Source organism: Schistocerca gregaria, chromosome X (assembly GCF_023897955.1).
Source record: "Schistocerca gregaria isolate iqSchGreg1 chromosome X, iqSchGreg1.2, whole genome shotgun sequence".
In the NCBI taxonomy this organism is placed as follows: Eukaryota; Metazoa; Arthropoda; class Insecta; order Orthoptera; family Acrididae; genus Schistocerca; species Schistocerca gregaria.
The window spans coordinates 344,060,428-344,087,088 of NC_064931.1; the positions used below are offsets into that span (position 1 = coordinate 344,060,428).

Sequence of the window (26,661 nt, forward strand, 5' to 3'; positions counted from 1 at the left end):
AGATAAATATAATTTTAGTTCTAAGAGTTTTTAATTATTTGTAATGGGGTTCAATATGCTCTTTGCAACACCTGATTTATTCATTATTCAAAACAGAAAAAATTTTATTGCAAAAATTAAAAATACAACAGTCAAAAATTAATAAAGAAATATTACAAATTAATTGAGTATATGGTAAGAATAAACTTAATAGAATTGAATTTTTTATGGTTATCTTATCTGCCATACTTAATTGGCTTCAAACTGATTTTTATCACCAGATTTATTATACTTCATATTTCTAGAATAGTATTTTTTACAGGTTCTTGAATATTAGCCTTTAGAGGGTGGATTTCACTATAAGCAATAATTTTTTTGTAATTTCTTGTTAATTTATACCTTTCATTGTTAACTCTCCTGAATTTGACCTTAATTATGATAATCCCACATACTTTTTTTGTTATATTGCCCAATAGAGGTTTTTTGTAAGTTGCATAGATTTCAATAAAACCAATCGAAGTTTTTAATTTAATACATTTTCGTTTTTAGTCAGACTAAGTTTCTTTATAATTTTCCAACTATCACAATATCTTTCAGTGTTCACCATTGAAAATATTTTTTAATTTGTTCCCAGTATAACATTTATGAATATATTTTACACATCGACACGAAATTAGTTTAGTACTAAACGCTTTTTAATGACATTCATTATAACATTGTCTACATGTTGACCTATAACTACCTTTTATATACTTTCATATTTTAAAATTATCTTTTTCTTTCTCAGTATAACAGACTTACATCTTTTAGTTTCGACACAGTCTAAAGATTGATTTGGCAGTAGCTCAACCTTTTTTGCTTCACAGAAAAATAATTAATAATAAAAAATTTATAGTAGTTGAATATTTAAGTTTTTGTAATTTGTTACTTGAAACAGGAGTTAATTCAGATGATTTAATACAGTTTTAAACAAATTATAAGAGATCTAAGTAAATAAAAATTAATAAGATTAAAAAATTTCTAATGATAAACTCTTATAATATTCGCTGTTTTCATAGATATCAACTTCATCAGCAAACAAACTATTTTATAGTAATAACATTGATTAAAAATAATTTTTGCGTTAAAGCCATAGATGTTCTGAAATATTAGAATGTAACGGAATTTGTAAAGCATATAAACATATTGATAAAGATAACAAAAATATATTAGACAATTCAATTAGGCAATGGAGAATGTCCTATATTGTTTAATGAATTAGATGGTATTAATTAATTTTATGATCACAAGAAGAAGAAGCTAAAAAATGTAAACAATGGTTCACAAGTGAAACTTTATCATTGATTAGAAAATATGGTGAATATTACGTACAAAAAGACAAAGAACAACTCCCAGAAAACTTCGAAATAAGTTTAAACTCGAAGCTCAAGCTATAGGTAAGTAGCCAAAGTAACCTTAAGTTAAACAACACTAAAAAAAATATTATCGAAAATAGAGCAAAGTGATGTAATGTATGTTGTCATTACAAAATTATTACAAAAAGATTATTTATATAAAGTTGGTGGAACAATAAAAAAATTTAATCTAGATTGCCTACATATAATCCTGGTGCACAGCCATCTTAATGCATGTGAATATTACTACATGTGGGATTGAATTCATTAAGACGTGATTGAAATATCATTTGAAATTTCTATTAAATTACAATGAAGAGAAAAAGCTAAGGAACTACATAATATGGTTTTTCATGGAATTATATACCACATTGTTATTTTTATTGATGGAGAGAGTGATTTCTTGTTAAATATATTTAAATTAAATCATGATGAAGTTTGAGAAAAAAATATTTAACAACATACTTATATCTCCTCAGTCTAGAGAGACACTGAAAATGTTTGAAGAAATTACAACTAACATTAACGACAAAATACCTTATAAAATTATATTAGAGAATCTCAGTGAAGAAGATATAAAACAAACATTAAAAGAAGATTACCAAATATATCTCAAGAAAGACAAAATAATCAGAAAAGCTAGTGAATAACACTTTCATGATAATGGTTATGAAATAATGAAACAGAAACCTATATTTAATGTAGCTAATCAATAATTTTAAATATTAGTTTACTATCGTTCAATACAATTTTAGTCAGTTTGTAGTTAAATTTATTTACCTCTTTAGGTTTCATTTCTATTGTCGAAAATTTATGTTATTATATTCATTAACCAGTTTTAGAAGTTATTCAATTCACTTGTAATTACCTTGAAGAACAATTTTTTTCGAAATTTTTCCTTCACTGTTCTATTAAAATTTTCACTAATAGATGCTCTTACTTCTAAGAAGTTTGGAGTAATGGTTAGTATTACATTTTTAGGAGTTCTTGAAAATATTTGTTGAATAATTCTCTCTCACTACCTACTTGATGATTTCTCAGCGTTCTTAAAACCCTATATTTGTTTCGAAACCACTTGAAACGTATCTATCTGTGTTATTTTTAACTAGAATAGTCCAAGCAGATTTTTGAGAAACTTATACTGTCATTAATAAATATTACATACCTTATTTAATTTTGAAATTCCTTTTAATTTTCCTGAATTCATTTCTACTTACCTGTATGTCACAAATCACCAAAAGGGAATGAAACAACATTTTTGCTTTTAAAAATTTTTCATAATAGCTTACATAATTAATTAATAATTTCTTCACGAATATTAACAGTAACAAAAATTACAATTTTTTTTAGAAATTTTATTTTTATAGTTGTACTACTCTATAAATCCCTTCATTTCTCTGCTGTCCATTTTTCATAAATGTTCTTTGGAGTTAATGACTTTCTGTTAACTTTTTCACTTATGACAGCAGATACGATGGTCCATTTATATAGTTTAAATTTCTTGAATCAAAATTATTTTTCGTATACTAGTACATATTAAACTGAATATTCTAATTTTACAGTTAGTAACATTGTTTTACAGACTATGATTTATTAATTGTTATTGTTAATGTCATATAGATTATCATACACACTTAATATAACATCAAAATTATGGAATATTAAATCTTTCCTTGTGTTTTTACAAATGACAATAATTGTTTTCAGTGTAAAATCATACACAAAATTACATATTTGTTACTCATTTTCATTCAAAAATAAAAATTCAATTTTCTTTATATCATGTATCTCTATTTTTAGTACATCAACGAAATCTTTTGCACAAGGTTCTACTTTCCTGTTTATACTTTGATTAGAATTAGTTGCAGTGCCATATTTATCATTATGAAACTCATTAATTTTTCATTAAGATTTGTTACAGTGACATAATTTTCTCTTGTGTTAAGACAATTATGTATTCAGCTTTTATAACAAGAGTACGTAATTCATTTTTAAATATCTTTTCACAATTAAATATTTTTTATCAGTTGGTTCATTTATATCGACTACTCTTGTGTCATTAAAATGAATATAACTTTTAGTTACTGGAGAAATGTTTTCAGCTCAAGTCAAAATTGTTTATCTGTTTCTTTATTTTCAGTCCAGATTTTTATTTTTGCTAAATCACCTAACATTTTACAATCCTTTGCACTTTTATTTTATTTCCAAAAATATCTGTTTTTTAGATTCAAAATTTCATTAAATGTATATAATTTTATTGCAATAGTTTTAGTGCAGATTAAAGCAAATGACCATATATAAATTCATCATAATCTTGTGTTCTTCCTCAGTTGTAATACAGTTTGTTTTGACAAATATTTAACCTGTTGTTTTAGTATATTATCCTCGAATGAATGAAATACAAATTCTGTATGATATGTCTTCTGCCAACAAATCAAATGTGTACCAATATGTTTTGAGGAATCTAAATTACCTATACCAGGGTAAAACATTTTTCGTATATATGGCAATTGCGTCAATTATAAAAATACCATGAAGTGTTTAAGTCTCACATGTTAGGTTGTATATTATTTATTTTTGAATATTTTCTTAAATTCGAACCTTTCTTTTCCTAATAGTAGATTATTTCTTTTTCTTGTGGTAATTCTTCATCATTTTTTGTTAACTGTGAACTGATTTAGCACTCTGCTAGCTAAGGTACCAATAGCTCTTAACACTGCAAATAAAAATAGGTAAAAAATCTCCATTATGTTTCTTAATCTTTCTTGTTCTTTGTTTTGCATTAAATATTGAATAATTTTTTTCATAGCAAGCGAACCTAACGTTATAAGCAAATTTGCACCAGTTTCCTATTTGTCAACTCAATAGGCTCCTTAAACCTTTGAGTGCTGCACCGGCGTGTGCGGCTGGCCACGTCAAGCCTGCCCTTGGGGCTCCCTAGTCCATGTACCTGCACTCTTAGCCACTTCCGCGGACTATTTTGTGTGCCTGAGCTCTCCATTCAGCCGTCCTCGCTCTGGCCTGAGTATTTCTGGAACCACAGCAATTATGACAGTCTCACAGTTAGTGCAATCGCTGACGCTACATATAAATGCAGGATATCTGGATACTTATTCCATAGGTTTGAATCTGGAGACGAATTGCTCTAATGACCTAATGTACACTGAAACTGCTTACACTGCTAACATGTAACTCCTCATAAAAGGCTTTCTTTCATTTGCAATTAGTTCTTGAGAGTCGTCATAAGGTCTCAGAATGCATCTGTGTTTTATTTGGCATACTGATACTTAAATATCAGACTTTTGTACGCAACTTACGATGTAAACGCTATAGAATCCGTAACAACCAAACATTGATGTTCTTCTGTACTAGCACAATAATTCGCCCGCAAACAACCGTCTCGATGCCAAGAAACACTTTTGAAGCTGATCGCTATATTTTGAGAGTATTAACCCTATAAATTATCCCAAGGAAACTTCAAAATATAAAATTCAACATTTCTGAATTCCTTTTATATAGGACGCAATTGTTATTGTACAGTAGAAATAAACCATGATTTATAACTTTTGTTTAAGAATAAGATAAGGAAATACTCAAATTTCTAAACAACCTAACTAAATGTCACCTTTAATTTCTAATGACCTTTTGTGCTTCAGAAACGGGCGAGTGTGTGAAACTGACCAACGTCTACCGAGACGACCTTTCCAACTGTAGACCTAGAATTTTTTCACAAATCCAGTGTCCTGGAAAAGATAGGACAGCAATCTGTTACTGAATATTATTAGAAAATTGTAGTGTAGGTTGCAGTAAAAGATATTTATTGAAGGAGTGACTAGTTTTGGGCAAAGCCCATTTTCAAGCAACCATGTCTAAAAGGAATGTAACAAACACATTATAGCTGTTAATAAAACCATAGAATATCGATAGCGATCCATCTGCTATGGGTTTATTAACAGCTATAATGTGGTTGTCACAGTCTTTGTTTTTTTTTAATCTGTACAAAATAGTTTTGTCACTGAAAGTCTCATAATTGGTCCATATGCAGAAAAAAATGGCGGACACTGCTCCCACGCCATCAGCAGCAGCAGCAGTTTGGTAGGTTTCACACTAAAAAATTCAAGCTTTCCTTGACAATGGAAGAAGAGTGTAATTGATGAAGTGTCTTTGGCGATAATTTCAGTATTTTATTATCTGCAGAGCACTTTTCCAGTGCCTGTTCAGAAAATGATGTGTATAATGAAAATAAAGGTGTGTGTAAACTAATCAAGGTCATTGTATCTTTTTCCCAGTGGTGTCATGTCTTCGTCTGAGTGAACATACTAAACCTGATTAAAGTCGGAATCTGGTGTCAAATGCAAGTGTTGTGTGGTGTGACTAGGTGGTCCTGTGAGGGTTCAGCCATCTAAATTTGAAAGTTTGTTTCATTCATAGCGAATGGTCGTCTTTTTTTTGTGAAATGTGAATGGTGGATCATACGTCTAACTGCTTGAAGCAAGATGATGAGACTATGCAGAACACATGACAGTACCTGTTTTGTTGGTGAAAATGGGTGGGAGAAAGAGAGAGAGAGAGAGAGAGAGAGAGAGAGAGAGAGAGAGAGCGGGGGGGGGGGGGGGGGGGAGGGAGAGATGGATGGAAGTGGTAGGGTCAGTTTAACGCTGCTTTCTCTTGTCTGGTTGCACCATTGGAGCTGCCGAGCTTAACGTTCACTTCCTTCAGGCGCCTTATCACTTACATTTTCCCAATCCTTCATTCCATGATGCACTGCGGAGATGCTTGAGGTTCGATCCGCAACATTGCTGTAAAATATATTTTTGAGAAATTGAGCCCTTGAATGGGAAAGATAAATTAGAGATAAAGATGTGGCCAAGGAAATACACACATCAAAAAAAGTTTTGCATCACCTCGGTTACGAGGGATCCGGAACCTGTACAGAAAATTGGAATAGAGGTCAACATAAACATCATTTAAGCCCTTTTTATTGCTCATGAAACCCACACATTGCATGTTGTGCCACCGTACAGCGAGACCTTCAGGGGTGGTGGTCCAGATTGCTGTACACAGTAGCACGTCCTCTTCTTTGATGCATGCCTGTATTCGTCATGGCATATAATCCACAAGTTCATCAAGGCACTGTTGGTCCATATTGTCCCACTCCTCAACGGCGATTTGGCGTAGGTCCCTCAGAGTGGTTGGTGGGTCACGTCGTCCATAAACAGCCTTTCTCAATCTATCCCAGGCATGTTTGATAGGGTTCATGTCTGGAGAACATGATGGCCACTCTAGTCGAGCGATGTCGTTATCCTGAAGGAAGTCATTGACGAGATGTGCACGATGGGAGCGCCCATTGTCGTCCACGAAGGCGAATGCCTTGCCAATATGCTGCCGATATGGTTGCACTATCGGTCGGAGGATGGCATTCACGTATCGTACAGCCATTACAGGTCCTTCCATGACCACCAGCGGCGTACGTCGACTCTACATAACGTCAGCCCAAAACATCAGGGAACTTCCACCTCGCTGCCCTCGCTGGACAGTGTGTCTAAGGCGTTCAGCCTGACCAGGTTGCCTTCAAACACATCTCCAACGATTGTCTGGTTGAAGGCATATGCGACACTCATCGGTGAAAAGGGCGTTATGACAATCTTGAGCAGTCCATTCGGCATGTTGTTGGGCCACTATGTACCGCGCTGCATGGTGTCGTGATTGCAAAGATGGACCTCGCCATGGACGTCGGGAGTGAAGCTGCGCATTATGCAGCCTATTGCGCACAGTTAGAGTCGTAACACGACGTCCTGTGGCTACACGAAAAGCATTATTCAACATGGTGGTGTTGCTGTCAGGGTTCCTCCGAGCCATCATCAGTAGGTAGCGATCATCCACTACAGTAGTAACCCTTGGGCGGCCTGAGCGAGGCATGTCATCGACAGTTCCTGTCTCTCTGTATCTCCTCCATGTCCGAACAACAACGCTTTGGTTCACTCCAAGACGCCTGGACACTTTCCTTGTTGAGAGCCCCCCCCCCCCCCCTCCCCCCCCCCCCTCCGTCTAACATGCGTTGCTCATGCATGGTTGTTTACATATTTGGGCGGGTTTAGTGACTCTCTGAACAGCCAAAAGTACTGTGTCTGTGATACAATATCCATAGTCAACGTATTTCTTCAGGAGTTCTGGGAACTGGGGTGATGCAAAACTTTTATTTTTTTTATGTGTGTATAACCTACGTAAGGGAATTGTCATACAGAGTGAGCAGCGATCTGAGACTGCTTGCAGATGATGCACCTGTGTGCGAGAAAGTGTCGTACTTGAGTGATTTTAGGTTTATTTATGATGACTTAGACAAAAGATACATTTTGTGTAATGAACTTCAGCTTGCTTTAACTGTGAATTGTAAGTTAATGCGGGTGTGTAGCAGATACACTTCTGTAATGTTCAGATAGAATATTAATAATAGTGTGACGCTTTTTTATGTCACGGTTTAACGACTTAGTAAACTCTCAGTAACTGGTACCGTACATAAATTATTTTCTTTTGTAGTCTACATCTACATCTACATCTACATCCATACTCCGCAAGCCAAATGACGGTGTGTGGTGGAGGGTACCCTGAGTACCTCTATCGGTTCTCCCTTCTATTCCAGTCTAGTATTGTTCGTAGAAAGAAGGATTGTCGGTATGCTTCTGTATGGGCTCTAATCTCTCTGATTTTATCATCATGGTCTCTTCGCGAGATATACGTAGGAGGGAGCAATATACTGCTTGACTCTTCGGTGAAGGTATGTTCTCGAAACTTTAACAAATGTCTATTGTAAACTTTAAGTTAAGTCATCATAGTATATGTGTCGATGCACAGTCAAGGAAGAAATCATGTACCACCTATTATTGACGTGTAAAGGTAACAAATTTCATGTGTAATCTGTACAGATAATAATTTCCACCCTTTTTTCAGTAGCATGTGGTGATGAAAATACTCGTTTTATTTAATGTTTGGTTGTAATGTGAATAGTAGAATGATTATTGTGAATACAAAACCAATTTGTTGGACTCATATGAACATATGAGAGAGCTGTGCTAATGTAGTACATACAGCAAACATCTATAATGTTACTATGCGCTGGCGATAACAGAGACACTCAAGTCAGTGAGTCAGAGAGAGCCTGTGAATGGCGGCGCTCGGTGAAAATGTGTGGTACGCTGAATTCTCCACGGTTTTGTGGCGTTGTGGCACAAACCGAAGTGTTTTAATTTGTTGGTAGCGGCTGAGGGTTTCTACGTATGGCTGCGGCTTCCCTAGTGGTCGTGTAATGTTAACACAGTGGTATTTTGCCTTCCATTCTTCTTTAGTGCCGTTGTGGTCTTCTCTTCCGACTGTCCTCTGGGTACTATAACCGTGGTTTCTAGCCTCTGTGGCTGGCAGCAGTGCTGGGATTAAATGAAGCATTCGATACCGTTTTGCCAACTCACAATCAAATTGAAATACGCTGCCCGATAAAGAAATTGTAGAAGCCAGAAGACATGGCAGGTTTTCAGTGTAACTACGTAGACGGAGACACCATTGGTAGTAGTAGTAGCGGTAAATTCCTATGGGATGAAACTGCTGAGGTCATCGGTCCCTAGGCTTACACACTACTTAATCTAACTTAAACTAAACACAACACTCACACCCATGCTCGAGGGAAGACTCTAACCTCCGACGGGGGACACACCATTGGTGGGTATGTACAAGGCCGTGCTGAAAAGTTATGCTTCCCAATGTTTTATATGAAAAATCTTAAAGACATTTTAAAAATAAAACAAACGTGATTAATTTTCAACATCCTTATTCTCCATGTCTACATATATGCAGACGTCTGTCGCTAGTGGGCTCTGAACTGTGGCCTGTAATGTAATGGTGTGTAACATTACTATGTCAGTGCACGAGAAACAGCGTGCTGTGATCAAGTTTCGAATTCGACGCATTCGTCCGCACATGGGGCACCCTGTCCTTCATCATGGCAATGCCAGACCACACACCAGTGCTGCGACGTCTGCAACAATCGGACGCCTCGAGTTCATTCTCATCAATCATCCTCCATACAGTGCCGACCTGCCCACAGATTTTCATCTGTTTCCAAAACTTAGAAAACTTTCGAGCTCTTCACTTTCATAATGATGAAGTGGTGCAAGCAGAGATGGGGTTGTGGCTCCATCAAGAAAGTTAATCAGTCTACAGTGACGGTATCAACAAACTAGTCTCTCATTGGGAGAAATGTGTTCATCTCTAGGACGACTATATTGAGAAATAAATATGCAGATATGTAGACTAAAGATATTGAATGTTAATAACGTTTGTTTTATTTAAAAAGTTTTAAGAGTTCTCACATAATAAATTCGTAGGCATTCCTTTTAGCACGCCCACGTAAATGCTTACAACTGCAATTATCTGTGAAGTAGAATAGCTAACAGAGCGAATTAGCGTTGGTCGGTTTTCGTGTTGGTACCAATCCTGGTGGGATATATAAGCGGCGCAGTTTGAACAGCGTCAGGCGTCGGGTGATCTCTTCGAAGGACACGAAGATGCCGCGTACTAGTGTGCGACAGGGTTAAGAGCATCTGACCGATTTTCAAAGGACTCGAATCGTGCAATATACAGAATCGTAGGGCATGTAGATGTGACATTGGCCCAATGTTGGACGGCATGAAAACGTGAAGGCAGGCATAATCGTCGTCTAGGCTCCAGTCAACCACATCTGACCACCACAAGGGAGTGTCGCCTTAGCACATTGTAAATCTTTCACATCTATGTCTGCCATCTGACAACAAGTAATAGACACCCTGCAACATTCAGCGCCATCCAGCCACATTGGTTCAGACAATAGCAACAGGCGGGCTAGCCATGCGTTGGCTTTCGTTACTAACATAACTCAAACGGCTGCGATTAGAGTCATGCAGTTACTGAGAGGCAGGAATGGCTTCGCGCTGCATTCAGCGATGATTCTCAGTTCTGCACTACCCCGGATGACCATCGTTGGCGAATTGGCGGCGGTGTGGGAGATGATCCATTCTTCCAATGCTCTGGAGAAGCAGGGCGGCCTTACTCCTTCCTTCATGGTGTGGGGAACAGTCGAGGTGTGACTCAGGTCACGGCTGGAAGTGATTGAGGGAACTGTGACGGCACAACGGTAAGTTACAAATATCCTACATCCTCATATATGAGCTCTGATGCGGCAATACATTGGTGCCATTTTTCAGCAGGAGAATGCTAGTCTACACGTGGTACGTGTCTCTATGAACTATCTGCACTATGATGACGTGGCCAGAAAGATCGCCACATCTTTCCCCTATATGTGTGGAACCGGCTCGAACGTCACTCCTGTCCCAGTGCCAGAATACAGGATATGAAGCACCAGTTACAACAGTTGCGGGCCAGCTTGCCTCAGGAGAGGATGCAACGGATTTATGACATCCTTCTCAATCGAATCAGTGCATTCATGCAAACCACAGGGGATGCAGCGTCATATTTATAGGTGTGCTCATGCTGCCAAGTTCTTTCTAAATTTGACTTGATATTTTAATCACTGAAATAACATCACATACTCTCTCAACCCGTGAAGTAGTATTTCGTTCCCTCATCTATTTCTAGGTCCTTCACAAATTTTATCGGACAGTGTATGTTGATATATATCATTTCCAAATTTCTTGTCATGTTCCAAATGGCGTTGGTGAAGCCACATTTAAAAATAAAGCAGGTCTGATGTACGTATGAAGGCATATCTTGTTTATGCGTACTGTTTAGCCGCCTGGAAATAGTGCCAGTCCGGATGTAGGATGCCGTATTCGTCAATACTGGCTGTCGTTGACCTGGCGATCAGTGTCAACATTGTTTTGTGTATGACTAAATTTGCGTTGTGGTCACTGCAATTAAATCTACAAGTCAGGATATCCTATGAGTGACACCTACGACGCAAGTTTTCCGACATCATCCGTAATGCTTCCTGAGTATGCATCCATGGGTTTACTTAGACTTCTGTTGGTTCAAATGGCTCTGAGCACTATGGGACTTAACATCTATGGTCATCAGTCCCTTAGAACTTGGAACTACTTAAACCTAACTAACCTAAGGACATCACACAACACCCAGTCCTCACGAGGCAGAGAAAATCCCTGACCCCTCCGGGAATCGAACCCGGGAACCCGTGCGCGGGAAGCGAGAACGCTACCGCACGACCACGAGCTGCCGACAGACTTCTGTTGTCATCGAAGTTTCCTCCTATCACTTCTGAGCAAACAACCGGAGGGTCTCCATTTTGAAATAGCGTCAAAGGGGGAACGGAATTTATGCAGCACCATCGCTTATACAGGGTGAGTCACCTAACATTACCGCTGGATATATTTCGTAAACCACATCAAATACTGACGAATCGATTCCACAGACCGAACGTGAGGAGAGGGGCTAGTGTAATTGGTTAATACAAACCATAAAAAAATGCACGGAAGTATGTTTTTTAACACAAACCTACGTTTTTTTAAAATGGAACCCCGTTAGTTTTGTTAGCACATCTGAACATATAAACAAATACGTAATCATTGCCGTTTGTTGCATTGTAAAATGTTAATTACATCCCGAAATATCGTAACCTAAAGTTGACGCTTGAGTACCACTCCTCCGCTGTTCGATCGTGTGTATCGGAGAGCACCGAATTACGTAGGGAACCAAAGGGAACGGTGATGAAACTTAGGTACAGAAGAGACTGGAACAGCACATTACGTCCACATGGTAACACCTTTTTATTGGTCTGTTTCACTGACGCACATGTACATTACCATGAGGGGTGAGGTACACGTACACACGTGGTTTCCATTTCCAATTACGGAGTGGAATAGAGTGTGTCCCGACATGTCAGGCCAATAGATGTTCAATGTGGTGGCCACCATCATTTGCTGCATACAATTGCAATCTCTGGCGTAATAAATGTCGTACACGCCGCAGTACATCTGTTGTAATGTCGCCGCAGGCTGCCACAATACGTTGTTTCATATCCTCAGGGGTTGTAGGCACATCACGGTGCACACGTGAGTTATAAACTGTATTTACTGTTTCTGTCTGCTCCAGTTCTGGCCTGGCCTGTGAACTCAGATACAATGTGACGTTAATTTACTGAACGGTTTATGCACTTTGAAATGTTAATTCTTTAATATTTATGTGCGCAATGCGTTTTCCATATCTTTTCCTACGATGTTATCCGACTGCTATAGAGATGTTATCGAAACTTTTCGTCCTTATCGCTGAAATCCCCGAGTCTTTTGTCTTAGAAGAATTACTCTGCTATACATGTGTAATATCAGCCTTGTGTTACCTTTAAGATGATGTGAGCTCAGCCTGAATATGTACTCGTAGATCTTTTCTTGAAGTTACTTCGTATATAAGTGATCCAGTGAAACAGTAGACCTTCATATTTTCTTTTTGATATGTAACTTGTTACTTTGCATTTGTTGTTTCTGTTTTAACATACACTATTTTCACAGACTGCACCATATAAACTGGTTCACTAATTTTTATACTCACTCATTGCTCCTATCTTATGCCCTCAGTATTGTATAAAACTGTTAAATATCTCAATAATGTTACATCACTCTCACATCCTTTGCGGAATTCATTCTCATGTCCAACCCTTCCGACGTCTGACGTTCTCGTCTACTCTTCTCGCCTCTCTATTCTGTCGTACCGCTAGCTGACATTGTCCGGGGACTATCTCGCGCCACCATCACCTGGCTATTTTGGCATCTTGGTGGCTCACCTTCTGTTTGCCGCCGACTGACCGACTGTCTTCATAAATTTTGCTCATGGCTACAATATTCATTTGTAAAAAACACATGCTTTTACTTAGCAAATTCCTATATAGAAATAGGGTTAAGTTCAGAGTGGATTTCTTTATCCTTCCCATAGTTTTAATTGCTCACCAATTATCAAATGCCAGGTGACACCGAGATTTCCGAAGATGATGTTAAGTCAAAACAAATACATCAACACGAACATTGCGTCTGGAAATAACGTGCACAATAAAAGGCAAATTAATGTAGTAGTAAGTTCTCGTCACCCGCAGATTGCAGCATGCAGCTAAAATGCGTCTCTCGTCAAGTTTTGTGAAATAAATATGAACGAAGTGATTGATATATAAAAACCGTGATTTATTTTTAAAAATCATAAGCTTGTCACAAACCTCAAAAAATTCAGATTTCAGTATTTGATAATTTTAAGTTTAAATCTGGGTTCAGACAAGAATATTTTTGTCACGATATTATTACCTTATTCACATGAAACAAAACACTGCCTCTTGTCTGCTTTACCCATTTGCCACATCTGAATCCAATTAAACAGTTGGGGTATAGTTCCTTCGCAACTGGTCTGTCAAAATTCATCATTTGTAGGTACCAATGAATTGAGGAGTTAGATCGAAAACAATATTACAGGAATACATCTAACGTTTGTTAGCTTTGTACATTTTGTTAGAGGTTTGTAACATCATGTTGTAAAAGCACCATGAATTCCTGGTATTTTTTCCGTAATGGTAATTCTGAAGTAGTGGTTGAGACTTTGGTCATTATTGCTGACATAAGACACACATTTTACAGTTTTAATGATTAATTCAGAATAATGTAGCTTTCAGAAATATAAGTACAATTCACTTCGTGGTATGTCTACGTTTATTCAGCTTGCAATCATAGTATGGCTTTGCTGCGTTTAATCGTCTTGTAATCGGAGTCGGAACACTACTAAAGATGAGGGAAATTATTAGTACCACCTAGTACTTCATTAGTTTCGTCAAAATGTCATTGTACTGCAGGACACGTCTAAAAAAATTAAAATATTTAATTCTGGTCTCTAAGTGGCTTTATTTGGAAGTAGAAATATCTGCACCATTGGAGAGACTACAGTGCTTGAACTTATTACTCAGACGGGGGATTAATTTTGTGTTCACATTCGACGTTGACGTGGTTTGTTACGAAGCAAGGTGCATCTAGAGGGCAGTAGCGAGAGCAAAGGCTAACGCACACGTGGTCTGAACACGCAAGGCGATCTTCGCAGTCTTCATTCACTGAAACAGAATCAGAAAACCTGTTTGTAAAAGCTAACAAATGTTTAATACACTGATTATTGTAACACAACTTTGTCAAATAATGTTTTAATTAATGTGCATTATTCACAATCACAGTCATTATCATTTTACAAATCTACATATAGAAGCTAACAAATGTATGACAGACAATATATTATAATTCAGGTTTCTCTACAAGTGGTTGAATAAATGTGCATAACAGTTACCATCACGTTCGTGTGGCAGTACCTCTAGCGATCGTCACATGGTACGCCCCCTCAGGTGGGGAGGACTGGATCTGGGGAAGCATCCGACGGAATGCTTGGAGCTCCTATTCTCAAGCACAGGAGGTAAACACGACAGCAGCACAGAGAAGACCGTCTGGCAAAGTCATTGCAAATACTTTTCCTATTAAATGATCTCTCCACTCCCCCAACATACTGCAGCCTGTCAGTTGCCAGTGTGATGATCTTCATCCCACATTAGTTTTTAAAACTTACAGGGCTATTTGCAAATAATAAGTGAGATTAAAGACAACGGCCTCGGCTCAGTCGTAACATTGGCTCCTATCAGATCGCCGAAATAAAGCGATGTTGGACGTGGCTAACATTTGGATGGGTGGCCGTCCAGATCTGCTGAGTGCTTTTGGCAAGCAATTTGCACTCAGCTCTTGTGATGCCAACTGAGGAGCTACTTAACTGAGAAGTAGCGGCTCCAGTTACGAAAACTGACAATCCATACAAACATCCTGTGATGGATATCGTGTGAGGATGAGAGACGGTGGTCGGTCGGTAATGATGGGCCTTCCGAGATGTGTTCGGACGGAGTGGGGTTAAAATATATAAAATATATAGAGTAATATACCGATGTCGAAAATTTTGTAGCGACGCGCCCAGATAGCCGAGCACATTAAAGCGTCGCTTCCGGGATATGGGGAGGCGAGTGTGCACCTGATCGAATACGCCTCGCGGATTTACGACGAGGTCTGGTGATTGGCCAGTGCGGCTGCGGTTTCCTGTCGATTCATCACATCCCGCTGGGCTGGTAAGCCATGTCCCGTCTCAGATACAAGCTACGCAAACATTCTGAAAATATTCGCACACTTAAACGTATATGTACTCTAGAGGCAGTAGATGGGGTACACAGATTCTGTCCCTGGGGGAGTGGCGGCGTCAGGAAAATCATTCGGCCACTCACCACCACAGACACTGTCTCAACCCACAGAACAATGACGTCGCCATAGAAGAAACGGGAAAGAGCAAAAGAAGAAGTTCATGATTTGGCAAATATGCACTGCAAAGCAATCAGTAGGTGCACGTGGTAATTGCAAATTATTAGGTGAGAGTGTAAGTGGGAAGTAAAGTAATATAGGTAGGAGGAGCGTAGTGTGAGCATTGTGGGAGGTCTGGGAAGAGAGTGGAATGTAGGTGTTTGATGTCAAATGAGAGTTGAGAGGATTGGTAAAACAGTGCCTTGATTTATTGGAGGAAGAGGAATGGCAGGATCATAGTTGGTAAGAAGGCTGGAGACCTGTGCAGATTTCTGGGTTGGGAAGCGATATATGGTTAAAGTTACCTTGAGAAAGGTTATTGAATGTGCAGAAGCGGAGTAAATGGGGTATGTATTGGCAGAGGTACATCTGCAACTACAGGGACACTCTGCAAATCACATTTAAGTGCCTGGCAGCGTGGCATGTCTGGTGAGAACAAGATAGGATTTTGATAGCCAGGTCTACAAGACCCAAAGGTTTCCCAGACGTATTCTAGTAATTTAAGGAGGTATGAGGGCTTAACTACCAACGGCCTTGCAGTAGTGGTAACACTGGTTCCTGTCAGGTCACCAAAGTTAAGCACTATCGGACTCGGCTACCAAAACAAACCATTAACTTGCACCATGAACACAGAATGAAAAATGGCGCACCACAGTGATGACAAAGGTTTGCACCATCAATATCGAAGTTTAATTCCTTGGGAGTTAGAATCCGTGCATTCTTAAAGAATGCATATAGATTTTTCACCATAGAATCATACAGCCAATCGGTTGCAAATAACTGTTTTGTACATTCACCTCGGTTTCGACACCTCTAAGGATGTCTTCATCTGAATGAAATTTTAGAAACCCTATAAAATAATACATAGAAAATGAAGTATGACAAATAGCATTAATCACGATGACAATTATCATGATGTACAAAGGTAACTCACGTGAAATTACATTGCGAGAAAACAATTATCAGAATTAAGAGCAGATATGCTCAAGTAAAAAATTAAATTAAAACACGTTCCAGCCTTTGACACGTATGCCTAGCTAGGAACAACATCAGCCACGAATACAGTACAAGTTGCGCCGCCTATCGGGCGCGGACAGAGACATGTACCCATTTGAAACACTATAACAGAAATAACTGAAAAAATGACAGTTAATTTTAAAAACAAAAAACAAAGGAAGAGAGGTTAATATATTTTTGAAAATACACCTTAGTCAAGCAGATGAAGTATAACAAAGAGCCATCTATTAGGCTTTACAGGAATTACAATTCGGTAAAGTACAGAATAATATAAAAAATTATACAAACAGCTGTACAATCTAAAAAATATCTGCATGAAGGTAATTTTAGTAATATACATCAATAAGATTCGAAGAAAATGATGTTTCGGAACTAGTGCAGGAAGACATAGTAGAAAATAGTGGAATAAAATCCCGCGATTAGTGAATTAAAACCATTAAAAAAATCTTTGTTGCGTAATTGTAACTGTTCATTGAGGATGAGGCCATCGTTCTTAGAAGTATGTTTGAAAATCTCCAGCTCTTCGAGCACGTCGAACCGATGAGCTGTCTTTTCTCTATGTCAAATGGAAATTTCTTCAACGCTTTTTGCTTTGTGACGGGTAATTAACAGATAATCAGCAAAAGTGGAATTATGTAGATTAGTGCCTCTTTCTGCCAATAAATGCTCCTTGTACCTTACACTAAAAGATCTTTCAGTTTGTTCTGTATAGTAAACGGGACACGTATCATGAGTGATTGTACACACTCCTGGATTGTGTGTAGGATCAATTGTGGACTTGAGATTGTGAATGACATTTTTTGGAAGTTATTGTAATTAAAAATATGGACGAAAAGTTACCTTTTCCACTAACAATAACTTAAAAAAAACTCTTTCCCAATCTCAAGTTCACAATTGCTCCTATACACAATTCAGGAGTGTATAAAGTCAGTTGTGATACGTACCCCTATACACAATTGGGCACATGTCATTGTCCGTTCCCGACAGGCGGTGCAACTTGTATTCGTGGCAGCAATGTAAACCATTGGGGCGATCAGTCAGATGTTGTTCCTAGCTAGGCATACGTGTCAAAGGCTGGAACTTGTTTTATTTTATTCTATGACTTAAGCATATCTGCTCTTAATTCTGATCATTGCTTTCTCGCAATGTAATTTTACGTAAGCAGCGTTTGTACGTCATGATAATTGTCATCTAGATTAACGTTATTTGTCATACTTTATTTTCTATTTATTACTTTATAGGGCTGGCTCTGAGCACTATGGGACTTAACTGCTGTGGCCATCAGTCCTGTAGAACTTAGAACTACTTAAACCTAACTTACCTAAGGACATCACACACATCCATGCCCGCGGCAGGATTCGAACCTGCGACCGTGGCGGTCGCGCGGCTCCAGACTGTAGTGCCTAGAACCGCTCGGCCGCCCCGGCCGGCTTACTTTATAGTGTTTCTCAAAATTTCAATTTGATGAAGACATCCTTAGAGGCGTCGAAACCCAGGTCAGTGTACCAAACGGTTATTTGCAATTGGCTGGCTGTCTGACTCCTATGTTGAAAGTAATATGCGGTTGCTGAGAAGAAGCCTTGTTTAAAAAAAAAAAAAAATATGCATTTAGATTCATATGGGTGTAATGGGGTGCTGAGAACATGTGGAATGTGATGGCATGCAATCGAATTCAAAACAGTATGTTGTGGAGCTTATAGTTAAGCTGATTATCCTTTAAGAGTAGATGCAGATGGTGCACAGAAAAGACAAACATCAAGAGGCTGAAATTTGTCTAGTTGTTCCAGTGTGTATGAACTGCAATGTCATGCACTTTTCAGGAGGGATATTTTGCTTTAAAGCAGTATGATTTTTGTACGCAGACCAGGAATCAAGCAAAAGCTGTTGGCCAAAAGCAGTGCTCGTACAATAGTTGCAGTTCTCTTACACCCATTTTCGCACTCTTGCTTGCTGTGACGTAAATATTCCCTATCGCCCTTGCAAGATCACGCACACGAGAAAGAATCGTAGGAGCCAGAGCACTTCCAACTTCTCGTGGCACAATAAATAACTTTCCAGCCAATTTACTATCGAGATTAACAGTCGGCATATTTGTTAAGGCATTGATGTTAGTTGATTTTGATACAGCTCTCTTGGTACCTCTGATTTCCAAGGTTCCTTTCATATGCATTTCTTCTTCAAATCCTGACTGGTCAGAGTTGAAAACAAATTCCTTACTGAACAATGGCACAAATTTGTTTATCCCATCTAGAAATTGCCGGGCCGATTGCATAGTTTGCTGTGCATCGTCAAGACGACGCTTTGTTTGAAATTTCGTTGTCTTATGTCTTCCAATTCTGTAGGATCGTTTGAGGTTATGCAACGATCCACTGCCTCCCTTGAAATCACTATAATTTATGTCGCTCGCAATTTGATGTGCATAGCTTAGTAGGTCATCATCATACACATCCTGCATCGAGTGTCCTTGAAACGTGAAAATACCAGTTTCTGTAATAACTACGCCTTGTCCTCTTTTGAATATCCATAGTTTTTCTTATTCACTACACGGTCGTACTGCTGAGGACTTATTCGAAATCTTTTCTTGAATCTTTTTTTTTACTATGCTGCGAATCATCTTCCATGTACGTAATTGTGTTTAGTAACCCTCCTTGGACAATAATTGTCCTTTACTTCGTGGCTCGACACCTGTTTCAACATCGCTTTCACTTGTAAAGTACGTGTAGTCATCATTATACTACTCATGCACATTGTCTGCACAGTCGAGCGTATACGACACCACACATTCCACTGACTCATATCGCAAAAACGCTAATATTTCATCTGCCATTTCTTTCTCACTTTGCTAAATTCTTTGGCTTCCTTGCTGACGAAATGTCAACTTCGGCAATTGTTGTAGATACAACGCAGTGGTTGCTTTGTTTATCGTTGCCATTGCTCTGCTTTATATTGACACCACTAGCACAGTAGCACTGTTGTGAGTTACTCGTCGACTAAACAATTCAACTACGCTCCGTAGCCTCATGCTGTACTCACCATTGGATATCTCCAGTCTCGCCCCCTGTTGCCATTAGAAGGCAATATTGTACTTGCATGATAGGCAATAAGTGGGGCGTCGAATGCCGTAAACATCATTGGCCTTCTCTGAGCTGGCACTCAAGAGATTCCTTGTAAGACTGTAAGGGCGTGAGAACATTTGGGAGGAGCGGAAATGTAAGCTACGTTAACATATGAAAGTACTGATCCGGAATAGGTATGAATGACGGTGGAAGGGTGTAGTAACCGTGTTCCCGCTGTTAGCAGTTGTAGTCTATTGTGCGTTTTCTGTTCGACAGCTAGTACGTGGAGTTTACAGGTTAGTCTCCAGTCGAAGGTTTGTCGTAGAAATTTTAATGTCTTAGTAAGCTGAATGGATGGTTATCTATGGTTCAGCTGGAAGGCAGAAATTCGTACTAGGAAAGTGGTTTGTCCTGTGATTATTGTCTGGGTTTCAGCAGATTCCATAAGCTGCACATTGACAAGGAATTGGTAAGGTCGACTTGAAGGGTCTGTGGGAGGAAGGAAGTATGGGCGGAGGGAAGCCAGGTGCTGCCGTCGGCTTATCAGAGCAGTTGGTCGAGGGGAAGGAGGGGGGGGGGCAGAAGAGAGGGAAGGGGGGAAGCGGCCTGGCCACGTCGCAAGCCATAATAGTGGGGAGAGTTCAGGTGTCCCTAGCTATGGTTTCTGCTTTAACTCCTATTAACCTGAAACGCCTGTTAATACTACCAAGACCATATGTTGCCATAATTTATTAACAGTATCTTGAATGGAATGATGGAAATTCGCTGATCATAATACAAAGGTGTTTCTCGTAAAAGTATTTTCAGATTACATATTTCAAGCGCATAGCCGGAATCAGCCCAAACATAAATACTGCCCACTGCTAACAGAAATCGTCGAATTGTTACAGTGTTTTTAAAACTGAATTTTACGAAACTAGTCTACTACAATATTGGATTTACCTATACGCGCCCTAGGTAGCATTCTTCATATTGGACGTGCCGTCTCTTGAGGCGGTCCGTGACAAAGTCATAAGTATCCGTCTGCAGCAGCGCTTCGCCATCGATGATCTAGTTGTAATTATTTTCGATCTGTTGTCTGAGTCAATACGAAACAAATATTGTACTACAGTAATTTGGGACCACTATCGAATGGATACAAAAATTTTCCACTTTTGTTTCAAATGGAAACAAACTGACGTTTTCTGTTGATTGTAGAGTCGTATAAAACACGTATTGAGCAGTATTTGTGTGGGCTAACTACTTGTACACATTTCAAAACCCAAAGTTGATAATATAACTGAAAAATCAGGTACACAATCGCTTGGACTCAGTAAAAAAAAAAAAATCCAGAAAGTAAACATTTGAAATCAAGATATGAAAGAAGACGTAGAGAGATGGAACGAAGCCTTTATAAATTTGCTACAAAAACAACCATCTCAGAGCAAATAATTATACAGAAGACTGTCAGATGACGCCAAGACACATACAGGGGTTGAACAAAAACAAGGAAACATAAAAAATACAGCAAATTATAATGCCTAATACGGTGAAGGAATCCAGTTTGCATTCAAAACAGCTTCCAGTCGTCTCGGAATGGATAAACGCTGGTCCTGTATGGTTTTCAAGGACATATTATACCATTCTTCCTGAGAAATAGTCCATGGGATGGACCTGATCATCTAAATGGTCACAGAATCCTTGGCAGTAATGTAACCTTGCAGATTACCAGTGAGGTCCATGGAATAGGACGACATGGCTGTCCATAATCATCACTCTTTGGACGTAAAATCGGCCAGAAGTTACAAAAGGTGTACAACAAGACTCATTCGACAAAATGGCTTTCTTCCATTGCTCCAAATTTTGTGACTTTGGCACAACATTTTCCAGTTGTAGGCATTTGCATCACTGCTGAGTGGTTTTGTAATTCCAGCTCGCCGTGCAGTATCCTGCTTATGGAGCTCCCTTCGCCTTATTTCGGTGCTGACAGGGAACGCGAGTGCGACAGTCAAATTCTGCTGTGACTTTTGCAGCTGTCGTCTTCTTATTTTTCGTCAAAAGCCAAGTTTCTGCATTTATGTTGAAGTATGCATTTCACGCGGTGTTTTCATATTTTTGTCCAACACACGTGCATTTCCAACACTGAAATAGATACAGCTTTCAAGACTTTCAAACATCTCAGCAGTCAACACCCACAACATTCGAGATAATGCAAAAAGAACAAAACAGGTTTAGTGGCACCGCCTATGTTCGGCGTCAACGTGCAATAACCACCCACAGACGGCAGGTGGCAGCACTAGCAGCTGAGGCTATATAAAACGTGTTGGGGGGACGCAGAAAACAGTCGCAATGCGCAAACGGGGGGGATTTATCTGACGTCCAAAAGGGCACGATCATTGGCTTTTGGGTCAAGGTTAGAAGTATTTCCGAAACTGCTAAGTCTGTAAACTGTTCGAGTGCCGCCGCGATTAAAGTAACCCGTGTATGACAAAACGGCGCTACCAGAAACCGGCGCCGAGGCGACTGTGGCGCACCACGAACTGTGGATGACACGAGTGACCGACGGCTGCGGAGATGTATACGGACGGTTAGACGAGCAACTGTTGAGTAACTGAGCACCCAGATGAACCGAGGAGCTACCAACAGTGTCTCCTCAACGACCGTTCAGTGAACGTTGGTGTGTATGGGCCTCCGCAGCAGGCGCACAGTTTATGTACCCGTGCTGACCTGCCCTTCATCGGCAACGGAGGCTGGAATTCGCACGCCAGCACCGCAACTGGATGTCCGCTGAGTGGCACAAGTGTTCTTTTCAGATGAATCGTGGTGTATGTCCAACTGGCCTCGAAACGTCAGAAAGCAAACACCTGTAAAGAATCGTTGTAAGAATCCAGGCCGGAGGAGGGAACATTATGGTCTGAGAAATGTTTCCGCCGCATTCACTGCGTGATCTCGCCATTCTGGAAGGCACAATGGATCAACACATGTATGGTTCAAATGGCTCTGAGCACTATGGGATTTAACATCTGGGGTCATCAATCCCCTAGAACTTAGAACTACTTAAACCTAATTAACCTAAGGATATCACACACATCCGTGCCCGAGGAAGGATTCGAACCTGCGAGAGTAGTGGTCGCGCGGTTCCTGACGGAAACGCCTAAAACCGCTCGGCCACAATGGCCGGCAACACATGTATGCATCTATTTCTTGGGACCATGTCTACCACTACATACAGTCTGTTTTTGTTTGGTACAATGGCATCTACCAGCAGGACAATGCAACGTGTTACACAGCTCACAGGATAAGTTCACCATACTACCCTGGCCACCAAACTTCCCGGATTTAAATTCAATCATGAATATATGATTCTTCCTGAAAAATAGTACATGGGATCGACCTGATCACCTATAATCCATGCCATGGATTATAAAGATGTTAAGATTTTAACTACTGCTTCATCTTTCTGGGACTCAGTTGTTAAGGAAGCTGTAGAAATACAGCTAGCCGACAACCTGCTAAACCGTGACGAAGGATATCATCTTGACAATGCTTGGAAACCGCTTATTTGACACCTTCGTTCGGAAAGAATTTGTGCGTCTTCACTCCCGACAGATGTTACCACTTTTAAAGATTAATTATTTATTTACAAGCACTGTGGATTCGCAGCAGCACTATTTTGTTTGCACCTTGCGCTTATATGTTTATCTTTTCTATATACATCTTCTCTATGACTAGCGCAGTAGTGGCGACTTTGATATCTTTGACGCATACGCTTTCAATCCTCAGCAGCTTTGTATCACGTGACTCTCCGTATAAATAGGCACGCGCAAACGCTATGAACTCAGTCTCCGAGTCGCCTTGAAGATGTCTGGGAGGTTTCTAGCCGAAATATCGCAAGAAGAATTGTCGCTGTCCCGAGTGCACGCCCGAAAGATGATGGAACAGATCAAGAATATGTTTGACGACCTAGACTGGGCTGCTCGCGCCATGGATCCTCGACCGAGAAACCTACCGTAGCTGGCCACGTCAATTGAGTTGGTATGGCTCTACATCCCTGTTGGTACCATCCAGAACACCATTGACACTCTTATTGCACGTCTCGAAGCGGTCTGCGCTGCAAAAGGTGGTTATTCAAGATTTTTAAAGATGGACTACGTATGAAACTTAACAGTCAACCGCCTGTCACACTGCGGGTCTATAATTTTCTGACTGTAGCTAGGCAATACTGCACCGACGTGTTATGAATTGATATTGGTGTGTTTGCCGTATGCTTTGAAGTTCCTGACGAGGTCTGATGCTGCTTTTCACCGATTTTAAAAGAGCTAATCTCCACTTTAATACTGAGCCACTTAGTACATACGCTAGCGTTTCAGGCTAATACATGCCCTTTCCTCCGAAGAAAGCGCGCAGTTTGCACTTCCCCTGCGCTACATAATGACGTCTGACAGCCCATTTTACCGTGAACGCTCACTACACAGCGATCGAGCGAGCGAGAGCGCTGGTGCTCGCCTAGCCCCCTTCTGAAAAGAGCCGCTATAAACGTCTGTGGACAGCTGGAGAGGAGGAAAGAAGAGCAGACAGAGGAGGAGATATTGCAGTGAATAACACAGAGCTAGAACAAATGGTATGAGCCCTAAATCAGACGGAAAACAAATATTTATATTCTACCATAATATCGACGCTGAATTACTTCTACATCTTGCAGATATAACGGTCGAAATATGTTCTACATTTTTAAACATATGTTGGAGGAAGAAGCAGATTCCACAGCTGTGGAAATACTCAGTGATACTACCTACATTCAACAAAGGAGACCTGTCAGTTGCAAAAACTGTCGCAGACTAAGCTTACTGAATACAGCCTACGAGATATTCTCCAAAATTAGTACAATAAGAATTAGAAAAATTGTTGAAGTCATCTTAAAACAAAAATAATCAGGATTCAGGAGAGTAAGAACCTATATCGATAACACTGTATTACTGGGTTGAAGCAAATTACTGAGCAACGTAGGGAGCACAGTAAGGAAGCACATCATGGTTGTGGTCATTTTTTCAAATGACGTCGCTATTGTGTACACCTATTTCGCGGGCTACTTGCAATGCTTCTATCCACCTCTCAAGCCGGACAGACACTCTGCTTTTCCCATATAGGATATAACGTGAAAGCCGCCAGAGACAACTGTTGCGGGCTCTATCGTGTTAATAACAGGGGAAGCACTGACAGCCGGAATAGGTACAGAGTATGCAGTGCAGTAGATCAGTTCTGAACAGATGCGTGGTAAACCCGTACGCCACTATCTACTAGCATCAGGCTGCAAAAGCTACTGCCACACACCCACATTTGTACATCTATCCAATGGACATCACAAGGTACGGAGGTTACCATCGGCTCCGGAATACCGCCATTCTATACTCGAAGCATGGAGAAAGCTCGCCTGTGGTGATGGGTCGCGGTATGCGTTTGTTCTCGCAGATGACGCGGCACGAAAGGACAAACATCTCATTTGCGAAAAGGACTCTGTTCAGGATGGTAGTAATGGTACTCACCTGTGGATAATAAATATTTGGAATGAAATGGGCTCTTATTACGAATGCCGGCATCTCCCACGAACGCACCATACAGGCATGTGTGTGTCCACCTACATGCCCTGTACCTTCCACTAGTCAACGCAGCTCCTCATCTCTCCCGAAGTATTTCAGAAAGATATGAGGGACACTCTATGTACATCACGGTGCTTGTGTGCCTCCCCTCCCTGTAATTTCAATCCCCTTGACTACATCAGGGAGATGTTCGCACCTTGAAAGTAGACCCGACAATCACGTGAGCTGTGGACGGCGTTTGAGCCGCGTCATTGATCAATATGGTGGGCAATAATTTCGGTATTTCGTGGAGCCCAAGCCATGACGCGTCGCTGCCGTAGCCATAGCGAATAGACAACGACACCCTACCAGCTAGGCATCGATAATAAAGTCCAAAAAATAGGAACTAAGTTCACTGTAAAGGTCTGTTTAAACAGCCAGGGATTCTAAATGCACCATAAGACTAAGTCTACCAATCAGTTATGTACTTTAAGAAGAAAATCAGTAATTATTACATTAACAACAGCATTCACCAACATTAAACAAAAGCAAGAGTTAACTTCCATTTACCGAAAAACGATAAGAAAACACAAAATATCGTTTTCTACCAGGTAATAAAATTATACGATAAATTTCCCAAGAATATAAAACAGAGAACTGAAATTTAAGTATCTGAAAATTCAGTTAAAGAATACTGCGTAAATACTACATAGGCTATAAATGTTTAGATAACACAGTGTAAGGTTTGGTAGAAAAATTACACAAATCGATAATAAACAGTTCTGTCATTCTACAGTGTATTGTCAAAGTATAGACCATTTTCAAGATGTGTGATAGGTAATGTGCCAACCTAATTCTACTCGTACTTACCTGAGATGAGTCTAGTTCTCAAATAGAAGGATGCTGACTCAGTTTATCAGACAAACAGATAGGTAAACACGAAGAATATAATACAAAGGCTGAAATATATTAGTGTTCCTGGTGTCAATAAAAAGAAGTGTGTGTATGTGTGTGTGTGTGTGTGTGTGTGTGTGTGTGTGTAGTGCAAGCAGTGACCAATGGAGTAGTATGAATAACTGGTCTGTCAGCATTTTTTGAATATTAGTCAGCTTGTTTACAATTATGAATATACAATAAAGCATTGTACACAACAAATACATCCTGTCTCAGTTAACCTGACAATGACAGTATGGCTGTGCCTATGAATTAATTAACTTGTTAAATGTAATCTCTTTTTATGAAGATTACGTGTCAAACGTCATTAAGTAAATTATCTGATGAGGATTAAAATAACCAACAGCTTCTCATTAGCGTA

The 26,661-nt window shown here is 39.6% G+C and overlaps 1 protein-coding gene across 1 annotated transcript in view; it reads right to left on the reverse strand.

The window, feature by feature from the left end:
* Positions 1-13,519: 13,519 nt before the first annotated feature.
* LOC126299206 (uncharacterized) overlaps positions 13,520-26,661 on the reverse strand; it is a 36,515-nt gene continuing 23,373 nt past the window's right edge. Inside the window, exon 4 of the mRNA XM_049990992.1 lies at positions 13,520-14,448. Within this exon, the coding sequence (XP_049846949.1) occupies positions 14,300-14,448 (149 nt within the window). The 3' untranslated portion in view covers positions 13,520-14,299. The remainder of the gene's footprint in view (positions 14,449-26,661) is intronic.